General features: G+C 42.6%; 1 protein-coding gene across 4 annotated transcripts in view; it reads left to right on the forward strand.

The window, feature by feature from the left end:
• Window positions 1-17,804, forward strand: part of GRK5 (G protein-coupled receptor kinase 5) — a 232,529-nt gene that overhangs the window by 191,790 nt on the left and 22,935 nt on the right. For all 4 annotated transcript variants that reach the window (XM_030570339.1, XM_030570336.1, XM_030570337.1 and 1 more), the window contains 5 exons: window positions 303-366; window positions 1,449-1,589; window positions 3,283-3,473; window positions 14,384-14,421; window positions 16,064-16,153. In XM_030570339.1, the coding sequence (XP_030426199.1) occupies window positions 303-366; window positions 1,449-1,589; window positions 3,283-3,473; window positions 14,384-14,421; window positions 16,064-16,153 (524 nt within the window). The remainder of the gene's footprint in view (window positions 1-302; window positions 367-1,448; window positions 1,590-3,282; window positions 3,474-14,383; window positions 14,422-16,063; window positions 16,154-17,804) is intronic.

The following is a 17,804-nucleotide window of genomic DNA, read 5'->3' on the forward strand; positions in this document are numbered from 1 at the left end:
AAGTCAGGTCCCCATTTAGTCCTAAGACTCTGTCAGAAATTGTGCTGCACACCAGTGACTCACTAATGTGTTGTATTTTATTACAGCTTAATATGTTGGAATTGAAAAGTTCAAGCCATACATAGTATTGCAGTAATGTGATTACATAATTGTATAGTCTATTAGATAATGTGATTACCTTGACATAATGTGATTCTACAATATTTAGCTATTTTGCTCTTTCGAAAGTATGATCTGAAATAAATAAATCTTGGAGAGTGCATTAAATGTAGAGTTTCTTTTTATATTTCCTTTTCTTTCAGGCAACCAGTAACGAAAAACACATTTAGGCAGTACAGGGTACTAGGAAAAGGTGGTTTTGGGGAGGTGAGTAATTCTGAAAGCTTCTGTTAAGAATGTTTCCCACCTCACAGGCACTGCAGGTTAAAAGAAATCTTTTTCATAAGAAAGAGGATGGCTTTAACCACTCAATTGCTGACAGTTTTCTGTTAACATTTCATAAGCTTATAACCCTCAAGGGTCACCTACAGAAATGACTCTCTTGTTTTGTCTGTTAGTTACTTTTGAATCATGCTCACACCGTTATTATCTGTATCACAATAGCAACTAGAGGCCTCTGCTTAGATCAGGGCACAGTCTAAATGCACAGTATGAAACAGGGCCCTGCCCTGAGAGTGTCTAGTCTAAGGGTTCATCTACACAGCAAAAAAACCCTGCGTCAGTGAGTCTCACTGACTCGGATTCGCACGGTGGTGCTAAAAATAGCCATGCAGATGTTCAGCTCTGGCTGGAGCCTGGGCTCTGAAACCCAGCAAGGGTCTCTGAGCCTGGGCTCCAAGCTTGAACGTTTACACTGCTCTTTTTAACCTTGCAGTGTGAGCCCAAGTCAGTTAACCCAGGCTCTGAAGCTTGCTGCCAGGTTAATTTTTCTGCTGTGTAGACATACCCTATGGGCTGGTCTACACTGGGGGGGGCGTTATTCACGTAGCTGAAGTTGAAGTATCTTAGTTCAACTTACCTGGCCGTCCTCATGGTGGCAAGTCAACCGCCACGGCTCCCTCGTCGACTCCGCTTACTCCTCCTGCTGAGGTGGAGCATGGGCGTTGATTCTGGGATCGATTACTACCACCGATGGGCAGGTAGTGTAGACATGGCCTAAGTAGATGAAAGAGACAAAGGGTGGGAATGGAAACAGGCATAGAAAGGTGAAGTGACTACACTAAATTTACCCAGCAGGTCAGTTTCAGAATCAGGGCAAGAACCCATACCCAACTCTGGATGCCCTGTCCTGTGCCCTATGCAGTGGGCCAGACTGCCTCTCACACCATTAGCAAGCCCTTAAAAAAGCCTGCAGACAAATCAGACAGCAAAGTACTAAACTTTATAGATCAAGAGTATTTTCTTTAAGCTACTCACGTAATCGTTTTTCCCTTCTCTTTAATTTTTAGGTCTGTGCTTGCCAAGTCCGAGCAACAGGGAAAATGTATGCCTGCAAAAGATTAGAGAAGAAGAGAATAAAAAAGAGGAAAGGCGAATCCATGGCATTAAATGAAAAGCAGATTTTAGAAAAAGTCAATAGTCAATTTGTAGTGAGTATTGAATTGAGTCCCTGTGCATAATTCTTGTTGACTTCAGTACCTCCAATTGGCTTCATGGTACTTGTAGTGGCAGCGGAAGCTGGCCCACTGTATAATGCTTACTCAGTTTACCTGAGCCCTTCTCTTTTCCATTCAACTGACTCTAGTTTTACTTGCAGCATGTGAGAGATGTGCACCAAATGTGGTGGCTACTTCTGTTTAGGGAATTTAAAATGTTTACTCTTTGCAGCCTCCAGCTGTATTGGGGTTGCGTCAGGCTGAGCTATTTTTATCCCCAGTGACTACCTGATTTCCCAATACCTGGGTGAGAGTGGGATTTGGATGAGAACGAGTTGGCTGAGGCTCAACCCAGTAAGACTGAGATGATGGGGCTTGGTTAGCAGGAAGCATCTAGTCAATATGATGGGCCTGGTCTGTCCTGTAGGGTTGCTAACCCTCCCAAATTGGCCAGGAATCTCCCGGAATTGGCCTCAATCTCCTGGTTGCTATTGAAAGCAATCCGGGAGATTTTAATAGGCCAAAAGTCTGGTCAGCAGCGCAGTGAGGCTTAGGCAAGCTCCCTACCTGCCCTGACTCCACACGGCTTCCAGAAACGGCCAGCATGTCTGGCTCCTAGGCTCAGGGGCAGCCAGGAGGTCTCTGCACACTGCCCTTGTCCCAAGTGCCAGCTCTGCAGCTCCCATTGCATGCAGTTCCCAGCCACTTGGGAACCGCAACCGATGGGAGCTGCAGGGGCAGTGCCTGAAGGGAGGGAAAGCACACAGAGCCACTTGGCCACCCCTGAGCCTGCAGGGACATGCTGCCACTTCCAGGAGCCGCCTGAGGTAAGCAGTGCCAGAGCCCTCACCCCCTCCCACATCCCAACCCCGTGCTCCAGCCCTGAGCCCCCTCTCACACCCAAACTCCCTCCCAGATCCCAAACCCCGAACATCCTCCTGCACCCCAACCCTTTGCCCCAGGCTCAGCCCGGAGCCCCCTCACACATTCTGAACCCCTCGGCTCCAGTCCAGAGCCCACACCCCTTCCCGCACCTCAACCCCCTGCCCCAGCCTGGTGAAAGTGAGTGAGGCTGGGGGAGAGTCAGTGACAGAGGGAGAGAGGATGGAGTGAATAGAGGCGGGGCCTCAGATAAGTGGTGGGACAAGGTTGTGGCCTCGGGGAGGGGTAAGGGTGTTTGGGTTTGTGCGATTTGACAGTCAGCAACTCTACTGTCCTGTGACTGAGAATATGTCTACATAGATTTTGGAGCAAGTGGGAGCAACCCTCCCAGCATGGGTTGACAGACTCAGACCAGCAGGGCTCTTGCTAGTGCTCTAAAAATAGCTGTAGAGACAGTGTTTTGAAGTTGTGACTAAGGCTCTGAACCATAAGGAGGGCATTGGGCCTCAGAGCCAGAGCTCCAGCCAGAGCCGCAACTGCAAAGTACGGCCTACACAGCTATTTTTACAGCACCAGCTTGAGCCCCAGAGGATTCAAAACATCAGTCCATAATATTCTAATTGCTGGGTTTTTTTTGTGGTTTTGTAAAACAATCTTGATGTTGCAAGAAGGCTCATATCTTCTCCTCACTTTGCTTTGCTTACAACACACTTGTCAAACTTTGTCACTTTTAATGTACAAAAGTTAGCAATGCAACACACCTTATGACAGAACTGCGAGTGCTATTTTACAAATATCTTTCTAGGTTAACTTAGCCTATGCCTATGAAACAAAGGATGCACTGTGTTTAGTTCTGACTATAATGAATGGGGGTGACTTGAAGTTCCACATCTACAACATGGGAAACCCAGGCTTTGAGGAGGAGAGAGCTTTGTTCTATGCAGCAGAGATTCTTTGTGGCTTGGAAGATCTGCATAGAGAAAACACAGTATACAGGTAAGCTTTTCTCAGTGTCTTGGGATATTCATCAGGTGAAGCTTGAATTGTAGGGCCTATTTCAGTGCAATGCATCCTGGATGTTTATGCGGTGTCTCAGATTTCACAAAGCTTTGGAGGAATACAATAAGACTCAGTAATAATGGAAGGAAGCAGTAGCTTTACTGCTATCATTCTGTCTAGATGATATAAAATGTACTATATAGAACTGACTAAAGCTCCCAAAATCCTGTCTCAACTTGCATGTATAAAACCTAGACAGATTCTTTAGAAGTTAAGTATCAGAGGGGTAGCCGTGTTAGTCTGGATCTGTAAAAGCAGCAAAGAATCCTGTGGCACCTTATAGACTAACAGACGTTTTGGAGCATGAGCTTTCGTGGGTGAATACCCACTTCGTCAGATGCATGTAGTGGAAATTTCCAGGAGCAGGTATATATATGCAGGCAAGCTAGAGATAATGAGGTTAGTTCAATCATGGAGGATGAGGCCCTGTTTTAGCAGTTGAGGTGTGAAAACCAAGGGAGGAGAAACTGGTTTTGTAGTTGGCAAGCCGTTCACAGTCTTTGTTTAATCCTGAGCTGATGGTGTCAAATTTGCAGATGAACTGAAGCTTAGCAGTTTCTCTTTGAAGTCTGGTCCTGAAGGATGGCCACCTTAAGGTCTGCTATAGTGTGGCCAGGAAGGTTGAAATGCTCTCCTACAGCTTTTTGTATATTGCCATTCCTAATATCTGATTTGTGTCCGTTTTATCCTTTTCCGTAGCAACTGTCCAGTTTGGCCGATGTACATAGCAGAGGGGCATTGCTGGCATATGATAGCATATATTACATTGGTGGACGTGCAGGTGAATGAATCGGTGATGGTGTGGCTGATCTGGTTAGGTCCTGTGATGGTGTCGCTGGTGTAGATATGTGGGCAGAGTTGGCATCGAGGTTTGTTGCATGGATTGGTTCCTGAGCTAGAGTTACTATGGTGCAGTGTGCAGTTACTGGTGAGAATATGTTTCAGGTTGGCAGGTTTCCTATGAGCGAGGACTAGCCTGCCACCCAAGGCCTGTGAAAGTGTGGGATCATTGTCCAGGATGGGTTATGCAGACTGACCTAAGTCAGTGTTACACAGAGACCATCCTAGGACATGAAACTTCCGTTTTTACTAGTTAGATTGTGGTAGTGACTGTAATGTGCTTTGCATTTCCCAAACAGAAAGGAAGACAGAAGGGTACAGATTAAAAATACAAAGGCAAAGGATGATGGGAAGGGATGTAACATACAAGCAAAATGATCAGAGTGATTGTGGACATGTAGTTTGTTAACTACATGGTTGAGTTTGTTGTTGTTTTTTAAGTTAACGCACTAGGTGTAATTCTCCTAGCATGAATGCTGGTGTAACTCAGGAGTAACTCTACTGAAGTCAAAAGGAGTTGTGGATAGGGGGGTCATCTCTCTTCCTTCCGTCACGGTAACCAAATAGTTTTTTTTTTCTTAACAACCAGAGAGGTTTAAACATGGTGAAACACGAGAATCTGTGTATTTCACTCCCATCACGCTGTCTTCAGAAACACCACAGGTGTACTGAGACTGTGCAGCAACGTGAGATAATTACAGACCAAATTCCCCTCCCTATCCAACCTTCCCCTCTTCGGCCCCTACAGAATGACACATTAGGCATTCTCTGTGGGTTTTTCATTCACTTTCTTTCTCTTTCTTTCCCTCAAGAAGCAACATTGTTGTTGGAAATGGATAGGTGAGTCAACAGGGAGATTTAAAAGCAGGGAAAAGAAAAGAATAATGACATTTGTCATAAACAGATAAGAAAAGTTAATAGCACAGAAGTACTTTATATCTCTTTGACTATAAAGGGTTAACAAAATCAGTGAGCCTGGCTGTCACCTGACCAGCAGACCAATCGGGACAGGATACTTTCAAATCTTGAGGGAGGGAAGTTTCTGTGTGTGCTGTTAGAATTTGATTGTTGTTCACTCTGGGGGCTCAGAGGGACCAGACGTGCAACCAGGTTTCTCTCCAATCTCTCCAATACAGGCTCTTATAAGTTCAGACTAGTGAGTACTAGGTAGATAAAGCAAGTTAGGCTTATGGTTGTTTTCTTTATTTGCAAATGTGTATTTGGTTGGAAGAAGTTCAAATGTGTATTTGGCTGAAAGGAGTTCAAATTGGTATTTTGCTGAAAAAATTTTAATTTGTACTTGTATACTTAGGCTGGGAGGGTGTTCCCAGTGTCTATAGCTGAAAGACCCTGTACCTATTCCATTTTTTTAAAATTTACAAAGATAATTTTTACTGTTTTTTCTTTCTTTAATTAAAAGCTTTTCTTGTTTAAGAACCTGATTGGTTTTTTATTCTGGTGAGACCCCAGGGGACTGGGTCTGGATTCACCAGAGAATTGGTGGGGAGAAAGGAGGGAAGAGGGAGAGAGAGGCTGATTTCTCTCTGTGCCAGGATTACTTTCTCTCTCAGGAAGAGTCTGGGAGGGGGAAAGAGAAGGAGGGAGGAAGGTGAATTGTCCTCTCTGTTTTGTGATTCAAGGAGTTTGAATCACACAGTGATCTTCCAGGGTAACCCAGGGAGGGGAAGCCTGGGAGAGGCAACGGTGAGGGAAAGGGTTTACTTTCCTTGTGTTAAGATCCAGAGGGTCTGGGTTTTGGGGGTCCCCGGGCAAGGTTTTGTGGGGACCAGAGTGTACTAGGCACTGGAATTCCTGGTTGGTGGCAGCGCTACAGGTTCTAAGCTGGTAATTGAGCTTAGAGGAATTCATGCTGGTACCTCATCTTTTGGACACTAAGGTTCAGAGTGGGGAATTATACCATGACAACATTAGAAGGCATGTGGTCCTTCAGTAGGTGAGGGATTTATTCCTCTTCCTTCCAGTAGGGTGAATAAAACAATAGGTGTCTGAATCAAAGGGCACTGATTTGAGCTTCAGAGAAGTCATGCAAGTGAGGCATGCTATAGCCCATGTAATTGTCATAAACAGATAGCTAAGGGTTAATGTCTCTTTCACCTGGAAGGGAGTAACCTGAAACACCTGACCAGAGGACCAATCAGGAAACAAGACTTTTTCAAATCTGGGTGGAGGGAAGTTTGTGTGTGAGTCCTTTGTTCTGGTCTTGTGCCTGTCTCTCTCTTGGCTATGAGAGGATTTCTGTCTCTTGCTTTCTAATCTTCTGTTTCCCAGTTGTAAGTACAAAAAAGATAAGACAGTGATTTATATGTTTTTTTAATTTTGTATTTACATGTGTGTAGTTGCTGGAATGTGTTAAATTTTATTCTTTTGAATAAGGCTGTTTATTCATATTTCTTTTAAGCAATTGACCCTGTATTTGTCACCTTAATACAGAGAGACCATTTTTATGTATTTTTCTTTCTTTTTACATAAAGCTTTCTTTTAAGACCTGTTGGAGTTTTCTTTAGTGGGGAACTCCAGGGAATTGAGTCTGTGCTCACCAGGGAATTGGTGGGAGGAAGAAGTCAGGGGGAAATCTGGGTGTGTTAGATTTACTAGCCTGACTTTGCATACCCTCTGGGTAAAGAGGGAAGTACTTCTGTTTCCAGGATTGGAAATAGAGAGGGTGGAATCCCTCTGTTTAGATTCACGGAGCTTACTTCTGTGTACCTCTCCAGGAACCCAGGGAGGGAACACCTGGAAGGAAGAAGGGAAGGGAAATGGTTTATTCCCCTTTGTTGTGAGACTCAAGGAATTTGGGTCTTGGGGTCCCCAGGGAAGGTTTTTTGGGGGACCAGAGTGCCCCAAAACACTCTAATCTTTTGGGTGGTGGCAGCTTTACCAGGTCCAAGCTGGTAACTAAGCTTGGAGGGTTTCATGCTAACCCCCATATTTTGGACGCTAAGGTCCAAATCTGGGAATAGGTTATGACAGTCATAACCTTGATCCATGTGTGCAGCTTCAAGCTGAATGGATGTTGAATGTGCAGCTAGCAGGCAAAAAAAGACCCCAAGCCTGAAAAAATCAGCATGCGGTTCTTGATGGGGGTTGAACACTCCTTTATGGCACATCGGGTGCAGAGCAAGCGGACAGATAATGTGTCTGAGCTGTCCACCTCCATATTGGTTGAGCATCTCATTGCACCAGGACACAGTGTACAAATGCTTTTGCAGGAGAGCTCAGGGATTTCTTGCTGAATCAGCAAGCTGGATGCAGAGTCAATTTTCATGGATGCCAGGAAATTATTTTTTTTCAAATGGAGCTCTTATATAGTTTAAAATAATATATAATGTTTGTTTTCCTGAGCCTGGATTGTGAAATCATTATTACTGGCATTCTATACTGCAGAGGTCCTGTGTATTGATAAGGTACCATCCAAGGGGCATTACTTCCAGGAAAATAATGTGTTTTGACATTAATGTAAATCATTAATGTGGCCATTCATATCATGCCGCTTCTGGTGCTATCTTTATTGTGAGGAATAGGCCATAAGGAATGGAGTATTCATTGCAATTTTATACCAGCTGTGGCTCTGATCTTGTTAGCTCTCATAAGAAGAGTCAGGGAATATTTTGGAAGAGGAAACCTCCAAGAGGAATGATGGTGATGGGTGACATTACATCCCTGCACATCAAGTATCAGAGCGGTAGCCGTGTTAGTCTGGATCTGTAAAAAGCGGCAGAGAGTCCTGTGGCACCTTATAGACTAACAGACATATTGGAGTATAAGCTTTCGTGGGTGAATACCCTCTTTGTCAGACACATGTGGGTATTCCTGCACATGACACTTTTCCAGCACTATTTTAGAAGCATCAGCAATGGCCCATCATTTGCAATTCTATTAAGTGCTTAGGGTCTTACAAAAGGCACTAGATGTCAATGAAATGTAGTAACTAAAATGCCGCAGCTTGAGCCAATGGAATAATTCATAACAACACACTTTTTGATCACATTTCACTTCTTGCAAACATTGTTCAAATAGAGTAAGAAGTTCACAAAAATTCTAAAATGTATTTATTTTTAGATGGCTCTGAAACCAATATCTTGCACTCTTGGGGCAGTCACATTAGTAATGGTTTTGCTACCTGACTGGATGACTTGTATAACAAACCATCAGAGGAAAATGTGTCCGGTTTGGAATATTACAGTCAAATATACAACTCAGAGTTCACTTCCTGTTGCTAGTCAAACATTTGAGCTTAAATTTCACTTTTCAACCATATTTGTACTCATAGAGTTCAACTGTTCATAGAAAACAAGCATGCTGGCGACCCAGCTGAATTATTAATTATTATTTATATAACAGTGGTGCCTGGAGTTTCCCATCTATGTCCAGGCCCCATGTTTTAGGCACCATAGAAATATATAGTTAGGCCTTGTACAACTTTAACTACCCCAGTATAACCTCCCTACTGTGGATGCAGCTATATCAGTATAAGAGTGCTTATACATGTACAGCTTATTCCCCTATGGGAAGGGGAATAATCTTATATCAGTATGATACGTATGCCTGCCTAAGTGGAGAAAGTGACTAGGGGAGAGGCTGTTCTAGATTTGATTCTGACAAATAAGGAGGGAACTGGTTGAGCGTTTGAATGTGAAAGTGTCAGAGGGGTAGCCGTGTTAGTCTGGATCCGACAAAGTAGGTATTCACCCACGAAAGCTCATGCTCCAATACGTCTGTTAGTCCATAAGGTGCCACAGGACTCTTCGTTGCTTTTGAAGGTGAAAGGCAGCTTGGGTGAAAGTGATCACGAAATGATAGAGTTCATGATTCCAAGGAACGGTAGGAGGGAAAACAGCAGAATAAACACAGTGGACTTCAAGGGGGCAGACTATAGCAAACTCAGAGAATTGGTAGATAAGATCCCGTGGGAAGCAAGTCTAAGGGAAAAGAGAGTTCAGGAGAGCTGGCAGTTTTTTGAAGACACATTATTAAGTATACAAGAGCAAACTATCCCAGTGCATGGGAAAAATAAGAAGTATGTTGAGAGTATGTGGTAGGATCTGAAGCTAAAATAGGGCAATTACTATTTAAGAATGACTTAGACAGGTTAGATGTCTTCAAGTTGGTAGGGCCTGACAAAATACATGGCTGAAGAGATCTCTGAGCCATTAGCGATTATCTTTGAGAACTCATGGTGGAGGGCATGACAGGTTCCCCCGGGATGCCACCTGGAACTGGGGTACCACTGAGCCCTCTTGACCCACCAGCCTGGGTTCCTTCTCATACTGTGCTGGTGTGACAAGCTGCAAAGCCCTCCAAGCTTGTACTTTCAGCAGCATTCACACATCCAGGTTGGAACACATCCAGCTTCACTTACATGCAGGCTCTCTAACCACCAGCCTAGGACACCAGAGCAGAACCGTCCTGCCTTGGTCAAATTTGGCCAGTATATGGGTTTAACACCCAGTCCATCTCTCCCTCAATGTGAAGAGGACCATGCACATTTGTGATAACCAAGCTGAGATTTTCCCCAAACATCTTAGTCAAACACACACTGGTTTGGACTAAAATATAAAATATAAAATAAGTTTATTAACTACAGAAAGATAGATGATAAGTGATTATAAGTGATAGTAAACAGATCAATGCAGATTAACTAGCAAATAAACAAAACATGCAAACTACGCTTAATATACTACATAGATTGGATATGAATAGCAAATCATCAACCTAAGTGATGATACAAGCAGACTGCGGATTCTTAAGTGGCAAGCTGCACTGGCTTACAGCTTGGCATCCCCAGGTGTTTCATTCACAGGCTAAAAATCCCTTTAGCCTGGATCCAGCACTTCCCCCAATTCAGCCTTTGTTCCTCAAATATTTCCAGGAACCTCTTTGTACCTTTAGTGTCACAGCAGCCATAACTCGAGGCTGTTTGTAGGGTTCTCAGGAAGGCTCCTGGGTGAGAGATAAGCTTATTCTAAGGCCTGTTGTTTTCGCCTAATGGCTCATTAACCTGAATGAGCCCTTCTCAGCCAGCCATCTATACTGAGAGCCTTTTGCTTAGTGGGCATTCTCCAGGTGTAAACACATTTGTAATATAGATGTATAGCCAATATCCCCAACTTCAGATACAAATAAATACATACATACAAACAAACAGGTTAATCATATTCAGTAAATCATAACCTTTCCAATGATACCTCAATGACTTATCTTGCATAAAATACATCATAAGTATGCCATAATCATATCATATAATAATATCCGTATGAAGAATATGGGGTGCAGTGTCACAATGGGGCGAGATCCCAGGGGACTGGAAAAGGGCAAATATAGCACCTATCTATAAAAAGGGAAATAAGGACAACCCAGAGAATTATAGACCAGTAATCTTAACTTCTGTACCCAGAAAGATTACGGAGCAAATAATTAAACAATTAATATGTAGGGACCTAGAAGAAGATAAGGTGATAAATAATAGTCAACATGGATTTGTCAAGAGCCAATTGTGTCAAATCAACCTAATACCCTTCTTTGACTGTGTAACAAGCCTCATGGATGGGGGAGAAGCAGCCAGTGTGATATATCTCAACTTTAATAAGGCTTTTAATACGGTCTCACATGACTTTTTCATAAATAATCTAGGGAAACATAGTCTAGACAAACCTATTATAACGTGGGTGCACAACTGGTTGGAAAACCATATTCAGAGAGTAGTTTTGGTTCATAGTCAAGCTGGAAGGACATATTGAGTGGAGTCCGTAGGGAGCTGTCCTGGATCCATTTCTGTTCAATATCTCCATAAATGATTTGGATAATGGCATAGAGAGTACACTTATAAAGTTTGCAGATGATACCAGGCTTGGAGGAGTTGCAAGTGCTTTGGAGAACAGCATTAGAATTCAAAATGATCTTGACAAAATGGAGAAATGATCTGAAATAAATAGGATAAAATTCAATAAAGAGAAGTGCAAAGCACTACGCTTAAGATGGAATAATCAGTTGCACAAACACAAAATGGGAGATGACTGCCTGCGGAGGAGTACTGCAGAAAAGGATCTGGGGTTTATAATGGATCACAAACTAAATATGAGTCTACAATGTAATAGTGTTGCAAGAAAAGCTAACGTCATTCTGGGATGTATTAGTAGGGGTGTTGTAAGCAAGACACACGAAGTAATTCTTCCAATTTACTGAGCCCTGATAAGGCTTTAACTAGAATCCTGTGTCTGGTTCTGGGCAACACACTTAGAGAAAGACATAGACAATTGGAGGAAGTCTAGAGGAGAGCAACAAAAATGATTAAAGGTCTAGAACAGGGGTGGCCAACCTGTTGCTCCGGAGCCACATGCAGCTCTTCAGAAGTTAATGTGCGTCTCCTTGTATAGGCACCGATTCCAGATCTGGAATCGGTGCCTATTTTACATATAGGGCACTGGGGCACCAAAAGATGATGTGCCTTGTCATACATGGAGCTAGTGACAGAGCTAGTGTGAGTGAATCACTGTCTCCTGAGTCCCAGCCCAGAGTGTAAATCACAAGACCATCTTTGCTTCTATTCAAATCAAAATTAATTTCTGAATTCGCCTGGACATGCAGGAATTATTTTTTCTTTCTTCACTTGGCTGTTGCTGCAGCATGAAATGTGACTGATTGCTGACAGCATTGAAAATGAAAGTAAAGGATGGAATCTAGGCTCCTCAAGGAATTGGCTCCTAAGTAGGGTGACCAGACAGCAAGTGTGAAAAATCAGGACAGGGGGTAAGGGGGTAATAGGAGTCCATATAAGAAAAAGACCCAAAAATCAGGACTGTCCCTATAAAATCAGGACATCTGGTCACCCTACTCCTAAGAGTTTAAAATTAGATTGAAAAAAGTATGTGGGAAATTACCTTTATTACATGACTCCAACACTGGGAGCCTTTTGTTAACATTGAGAGAGAAGCACACAGTAGTATGTAAAATAAAGTCATACTTTCTCCACAGCATTCTTCTCCCTTTCACATATTTGAGTGCTGTTTGTTTGAAAAGTAGGCTTGGTACCACTGGGCACTCAGTGACTTGTGAGGTCAAGAGGGTTTTAAACTAGCAAGAGGAGGAGAAGAATGTGTGTGGCACCGTGTGTTTCTGCTTAAAATAATAAACGAGAGCAAGATAGGTTTTGAAAATGTGCCCTCGGCACTATCAGATTATAAAATACCCCTGTCCAATGATAGCAAAACTCCAAATATTCCAACAGCACAGTTTGAAATATCAGGGAGCACTCCTGCATGTACTCTGTATGGTGGGTGGGGCTCCTGTAATGCAGATTTCTTTCCTAACACCCACTGCCCACACACACAATGTGCGTGCGCGCGCACACTTGGAAAAGAAATCTTTCTTACTAGGGAATCTAATCCATTCATAAATCCAGGTGGCCTTTAAAAAAGAGTGATCCAAATTCTACCTGCATTTACACCCTGTTGAGCCCCATTATTTTAGCAGAGTTACAGGGGGAAGAACTTGGTCTATTGCAAGCAATATGGTGCCTCTTCCCAAACCTGTATTCCCCAGATAGTCCCAATCTCCCTCACCTTCAGGATCCTCATCCAATCTCAGTCATGCTGCCGTCCACTGCTCCCCGTCCCAGGCTCCTTGCCCAACCAGTCCCAGTCACATCCCAATTGCTCCCAAGCCCAACCTCTGCACGTAGGCCCAGACTCTTTGTCCCAATTTACTTCCAAGTCCATCCTATGTACCCCCTGCATTTGACTTAGACTTTTCCTTCTTCATTATGCCTGGGCATCAGCAAGGAGATTAGAAATACAGGAGACAGTCTCCCTACTCTCATTTCTAGAGCCTGGCATGAGAGCAGCCCATTGCCGCTGGAAGCAGCATTGCAGGAAAAATTCTGCTCAGCCCCTGCAGCCCTGGAATGAGTCTGGTCAGCATATAGGAGCTGTGAGGGATGGTGCATGCTCAGTGCAGATGGAATCCTCTAAGAGAGGGGTCCTCAAACTTTTTCTTTCTGAGACCCCTCAATATGCTATAAAAACTCCAGCTTTGCCACAACTGTTTTTCTGCATATAAAAGCCAGGGCTGTCGTTAGTGGGTAGCAATTGCCTGGGATCCCACACCACAGAGGGTTTTGCTCTGGCTTCGGCTTCAGTCCTGGGTAGTGGAGCTTGGGGCTGCAGTCCCACTTGACGGAACTTCGGCTTTCTGCCCTGGGCCCTAGAGAGTCTGGTGCCAGTCATGCTTGGCAGACTCCCTGAAACCTGCTTGTGGCCCCACAGGACTCCTGATTGAGAACTACTGCTTGGAAAATTAAGATGACAAATTCTAACAAGTCTCTACTGTGTTTGTGTGAACCAAGATTTTTCAAAGACTTATATCTTTGGGCACTTTACAACAGGAAGAGCAAAAGACGTCCCTGACATCAGGGCAGCCTCTTTGTCAACTTTCAAGCCCTTGCTCCCAACCATGGAGGTACTAGAGCTTCTCAATGACATGGTTGTAAGAAAAATTTTACCATGGGTAAAACATATTTTTCTCTAACTTTGTTCTGAACCATATTTGCTGAAACTTTTTTTTAAAAAAAAATCAGGCTCAGGCAGACCCCAGGCTTGGAAAGTTTCAGCCCGAATGGTTATAATTGACCAAATTTATAAGCAACTGAAAATGGGATTTTATAATGGGAATTGTCAGGCAACCTTAACAACAGGTGGGGTAGCTACCATCTCTGTCTATAATGTGTGCCAGGCCAACTATCAGAAGGCAGAGTGAATCCATTGCAAAGCAAATTATGTAGTGACGTCTTTGCTTGGGGAAACAATTTAACTACAGTTAAGAAAAAGACACATCTGGAGTCAGTCTTGCTGTGCAATAAGTATTGGTTTTACAAGTTCTTTACTGTTTCAGTTGACTCCCAACTGGTTTATCGCCAGTAGACTATGTATTCATACCCTGCACTGGGCTTGTCAACTGCTTTCACACAAATAACTGCTATCTTTCATTTTCAGAGATTTGAAGCCAGAAAATATCCTGTTAGATGATTATGGTAAGTCTCAGAGGTTTAGAGAGATTTTTTCACAGTAAAGTAGCTTAAGTTAGTTTTAGGACACATTGTAATAAGGCAAATAATGCTCTGAAGTGAATGAGAGGCTCATCATATACTAATGCTTGTGTCTTGGGATGCATAAAGTGATAGAATTTTACACTAGGGCTGCTACACAGCTGAGGAAACTAGGCTGCATAGCAGAGTATGTTCTTTGGACAGTTGCTTATCTAGCAATAGGTCTGCCTTTTCCACCATCTTCCCTATATTACTTCCACAATAGGAAAGAAGTTGTGAAATCTATGCCCACAACGCCCTTTTCAGAGGTACCTTACCCCCTGTTTGTCAGCTGTCATTTTATTCAAACCAGTGAGCCCATTGCTAGCTACAACCTGCCACGATCAAGTCTCATGCTTCAGTGCATAAACTAATCACTGCTATGGTCAGGAAGGAAACACCCCCCCCCCATTTACAGCAGTGCAGAATTGGTCAAAGGGCAGATATATCTTTCTTTGAGGCAGCAAATCTATGGCAAATCCTGTGTTCCTATGACTCTGGCTCAGCACTGACCATGCCAATGCAGGACATGAGTGACTACTATCACATGTATGATGTGCTTTCATTTGAACTGGGGCTTTCAAGCCTGTGCAGTCTTCAGACCATTACTAAATCATTAGGTCATTTATAATTTCGTGAACTATCAAATTGCTACCTACATGGGTCCTCTGATACCACAGAGATGGGATTGCAGTAGGGACCAAAATGGACAAAATAGATTAAGTTACCCAAGTGATCTCAGTCTTGACTCTCCCACCTTTCTACAGGAACGATACACAATAGACTTGTGATCTGTAAAGTTATTGGACATTTTAATGAAAACACTGCTGTGGAATGCAATGTACTTGAGCTGATTTCTATGTTAACTATGCTCCATAGTTGTTGAGTGGTTTCCTTTCTGAGATAATTTGATTTAAGTTAAAAATATGGTTAGGGGGTGGGGGGCGGGCTCATATAATTTGAAATGCTGTTCCTTTACTCACATGCTCCCCAATCTTTGACTTTCCAAAATCTGGATATAAGTAGTAATAACCTCCAGGTTTTTAGGGCTCTTAAACAGTATTTCTCAAGGAACAGACCCTTATGTTGCAAACAAGACCTGAAAGTTGAGCTTTAATTATAGATTCAGGACCAAATTTTGTTACTTTTACAAGGTAAACTATCACAAAGTGATACAAGTTAGAGATAGAAAAGACCAATTAGGTCAACCTGTCCATCCACTTAGGTCAATGCAAGATATTTCCTTACAATATACCTACCACTGCTTTTTTCCAGTCCAGTTTTAAATATGTCAAGCAATGAAGACTAGTCCACAGTGTACTGGACCTCACTGTTAGGATTTTATCACTGCCATTCAGCCTAAACCTTCCTTTTTAAAATTTCATTGCATTACTCTTAGGTAAAACTCCTAGGATTACCCAAAATTATTTCTCCCTTCTTGAATGATTATATTTTTTCAAATTCAGTGCTAGTGGTATTTTTCTTCTCTCAGTATTTAGATGAATTTCAAAAGTGGTCCACTGAGTATAACTTTTGTGTTTTTAGCCATTTGAGGATTGCACTTTAATATTTGCTTTTCCCTCCTTAGGCCATATTAGAATATCTGATCTGGGTCTAGCTGTTAAAATCCCGGAGGGTGACTCAATTCGTGGAAGAGTAGGAACAGTAGGGTATATGGGTAAGTACTTTAGTAGCTCATTTTAGTGATAGTTTACTCTATTATTGTGACTTTGGAGTTCTGTCTGGAGTGCAGATTAACTAAATCTATAGGAAACTGTTCTACAAGACCAGAGCATCAAACCAAAAGAGATGTCTGTGAGCTTTCCAATATTTTTAAGGGGCTATATTAAGGGATAGCTATTTCTTCCTCTAGCTGGAGTCCAGTTCCTGGTGATTGCCAGACGGATTTCAAGTTTTGCAATGTTCTTCAGATGAGTGTGGTATTAATTCTCTCCTACTTTAGAATACAAAACAAGTCAGAATTCAGTTAGCATGTTACAAATGCAGAATTCTTCAAAAGTGTGAGTGGATTAGATTGAACCTTGCAGTCAGTGGCGTTACACACCGTGTGTGTGTGTGTGTGTGTGTGTGTGTGTGTGTGTGTGTGTGTGTGTGTGTGTGTGTGCGCGCTAATGTGTACTAGAGGGGGAAGAACTGTATGTGTGTATTAGACTGTGAGGGGACATCTACCCTGCAAGTGAAGGTGTGATTGTAGCATGAGTAGGCATATCCATGGTCATGAAGACACGTCAGCACAGGCTAGCAACCAAAGTACACACCCAGGATCCCTAGCGGGCTTGTATGTGGCTTGCTAGCTTGTGCTGAAGCCTATGCCATCACCTCTTGCTACTATTGTTACCTGTGCCAGCTGGATTAAAATTAGCATGTGTATGCCTGCCCTTGCTACAGTCTCACATCCACTGAATACGGACCTACACTGTGAGATTCTGTCTGTATCTGTTAGAAAAAGTGTCTGTGTCTGTGTGTGAGAGAGAGAGAGTGAGAGAGAGAGACAGAGAGAGGTTTTCTCTGTGTGTTTGTGATAGTGAGCAAGTCTTTGTGTGTTTCAGACAGAGAGAGACTTTGTGTGAAAAGGAGAGAGTTGATGTGCTAGTCTACACACAAATATGCACTGATATAACTAACCCAGTTTCCTAAAACCGAGTTCTTTCATTGTAAACCTGTAGGTGGACACTCATTTTGGAATAAAAGTGGTTTAAAATGTTTGGGCTAAAGTTGATAACAAACTGACTTTAGCCACTTTTCTTCCCTATGTAGATTTACATGTAACTGAATAAGTTATAAAGCACATCTTTAGCTATCCTGGTGCAAATGTGTGTGTCGATCAGGACCATGTGATCGTGTTCAGAGAGTAAACATGCATGTTGGAAAGTGACTGTATGCAGAGTGAGTGTATATACAGCACACAGTAAATGTTTGTTTTTTAAATAAAAATATCTACACAAACTGATCCAAAGGACAGAATTTGCTTTTTAGGAAATTTAATTTTTGTTTAAATAATGTTTGTTTGTCATTTCTTTTCTAAATTTAAAGTCTTGATGAATTTTCAAGATGGGGCCAGTCACAAATATTTTGCTTCCACTGATTTTTGTTGTTGTTGTTTTTTAATCCCAGCTGTGTTTTTATATATGCTTCTGCATGAAAAGGTGCATTCTGTATTTTCTGTAACTCAGCTAGTAGAAGCCAGGAGGGACTCTTATATTTTTCCCACAGTTCTCTGCAGCTGTGTATTCAGTCATTGAAATAAGAGGGTTAGGGATTTTAGTTATTTTTCTGTAGAAATGTTAAGTGTTTTCACAAGATGTGTC

Source organism: Gopherus evgoodei, chromosome 7 (assembly GCF_007399415.2).
Source record: "Gopherus evgoodei ecotype Sinaloan lineage chromosome 7, rGopEvg1_v1.p, whole genome shotgun sequence".
Lineage (NCBI taxonomy): Eukaryota > Metazoa > Chordata > Testudines > Testudinidae > Gopherus > Gopherus evgoodei.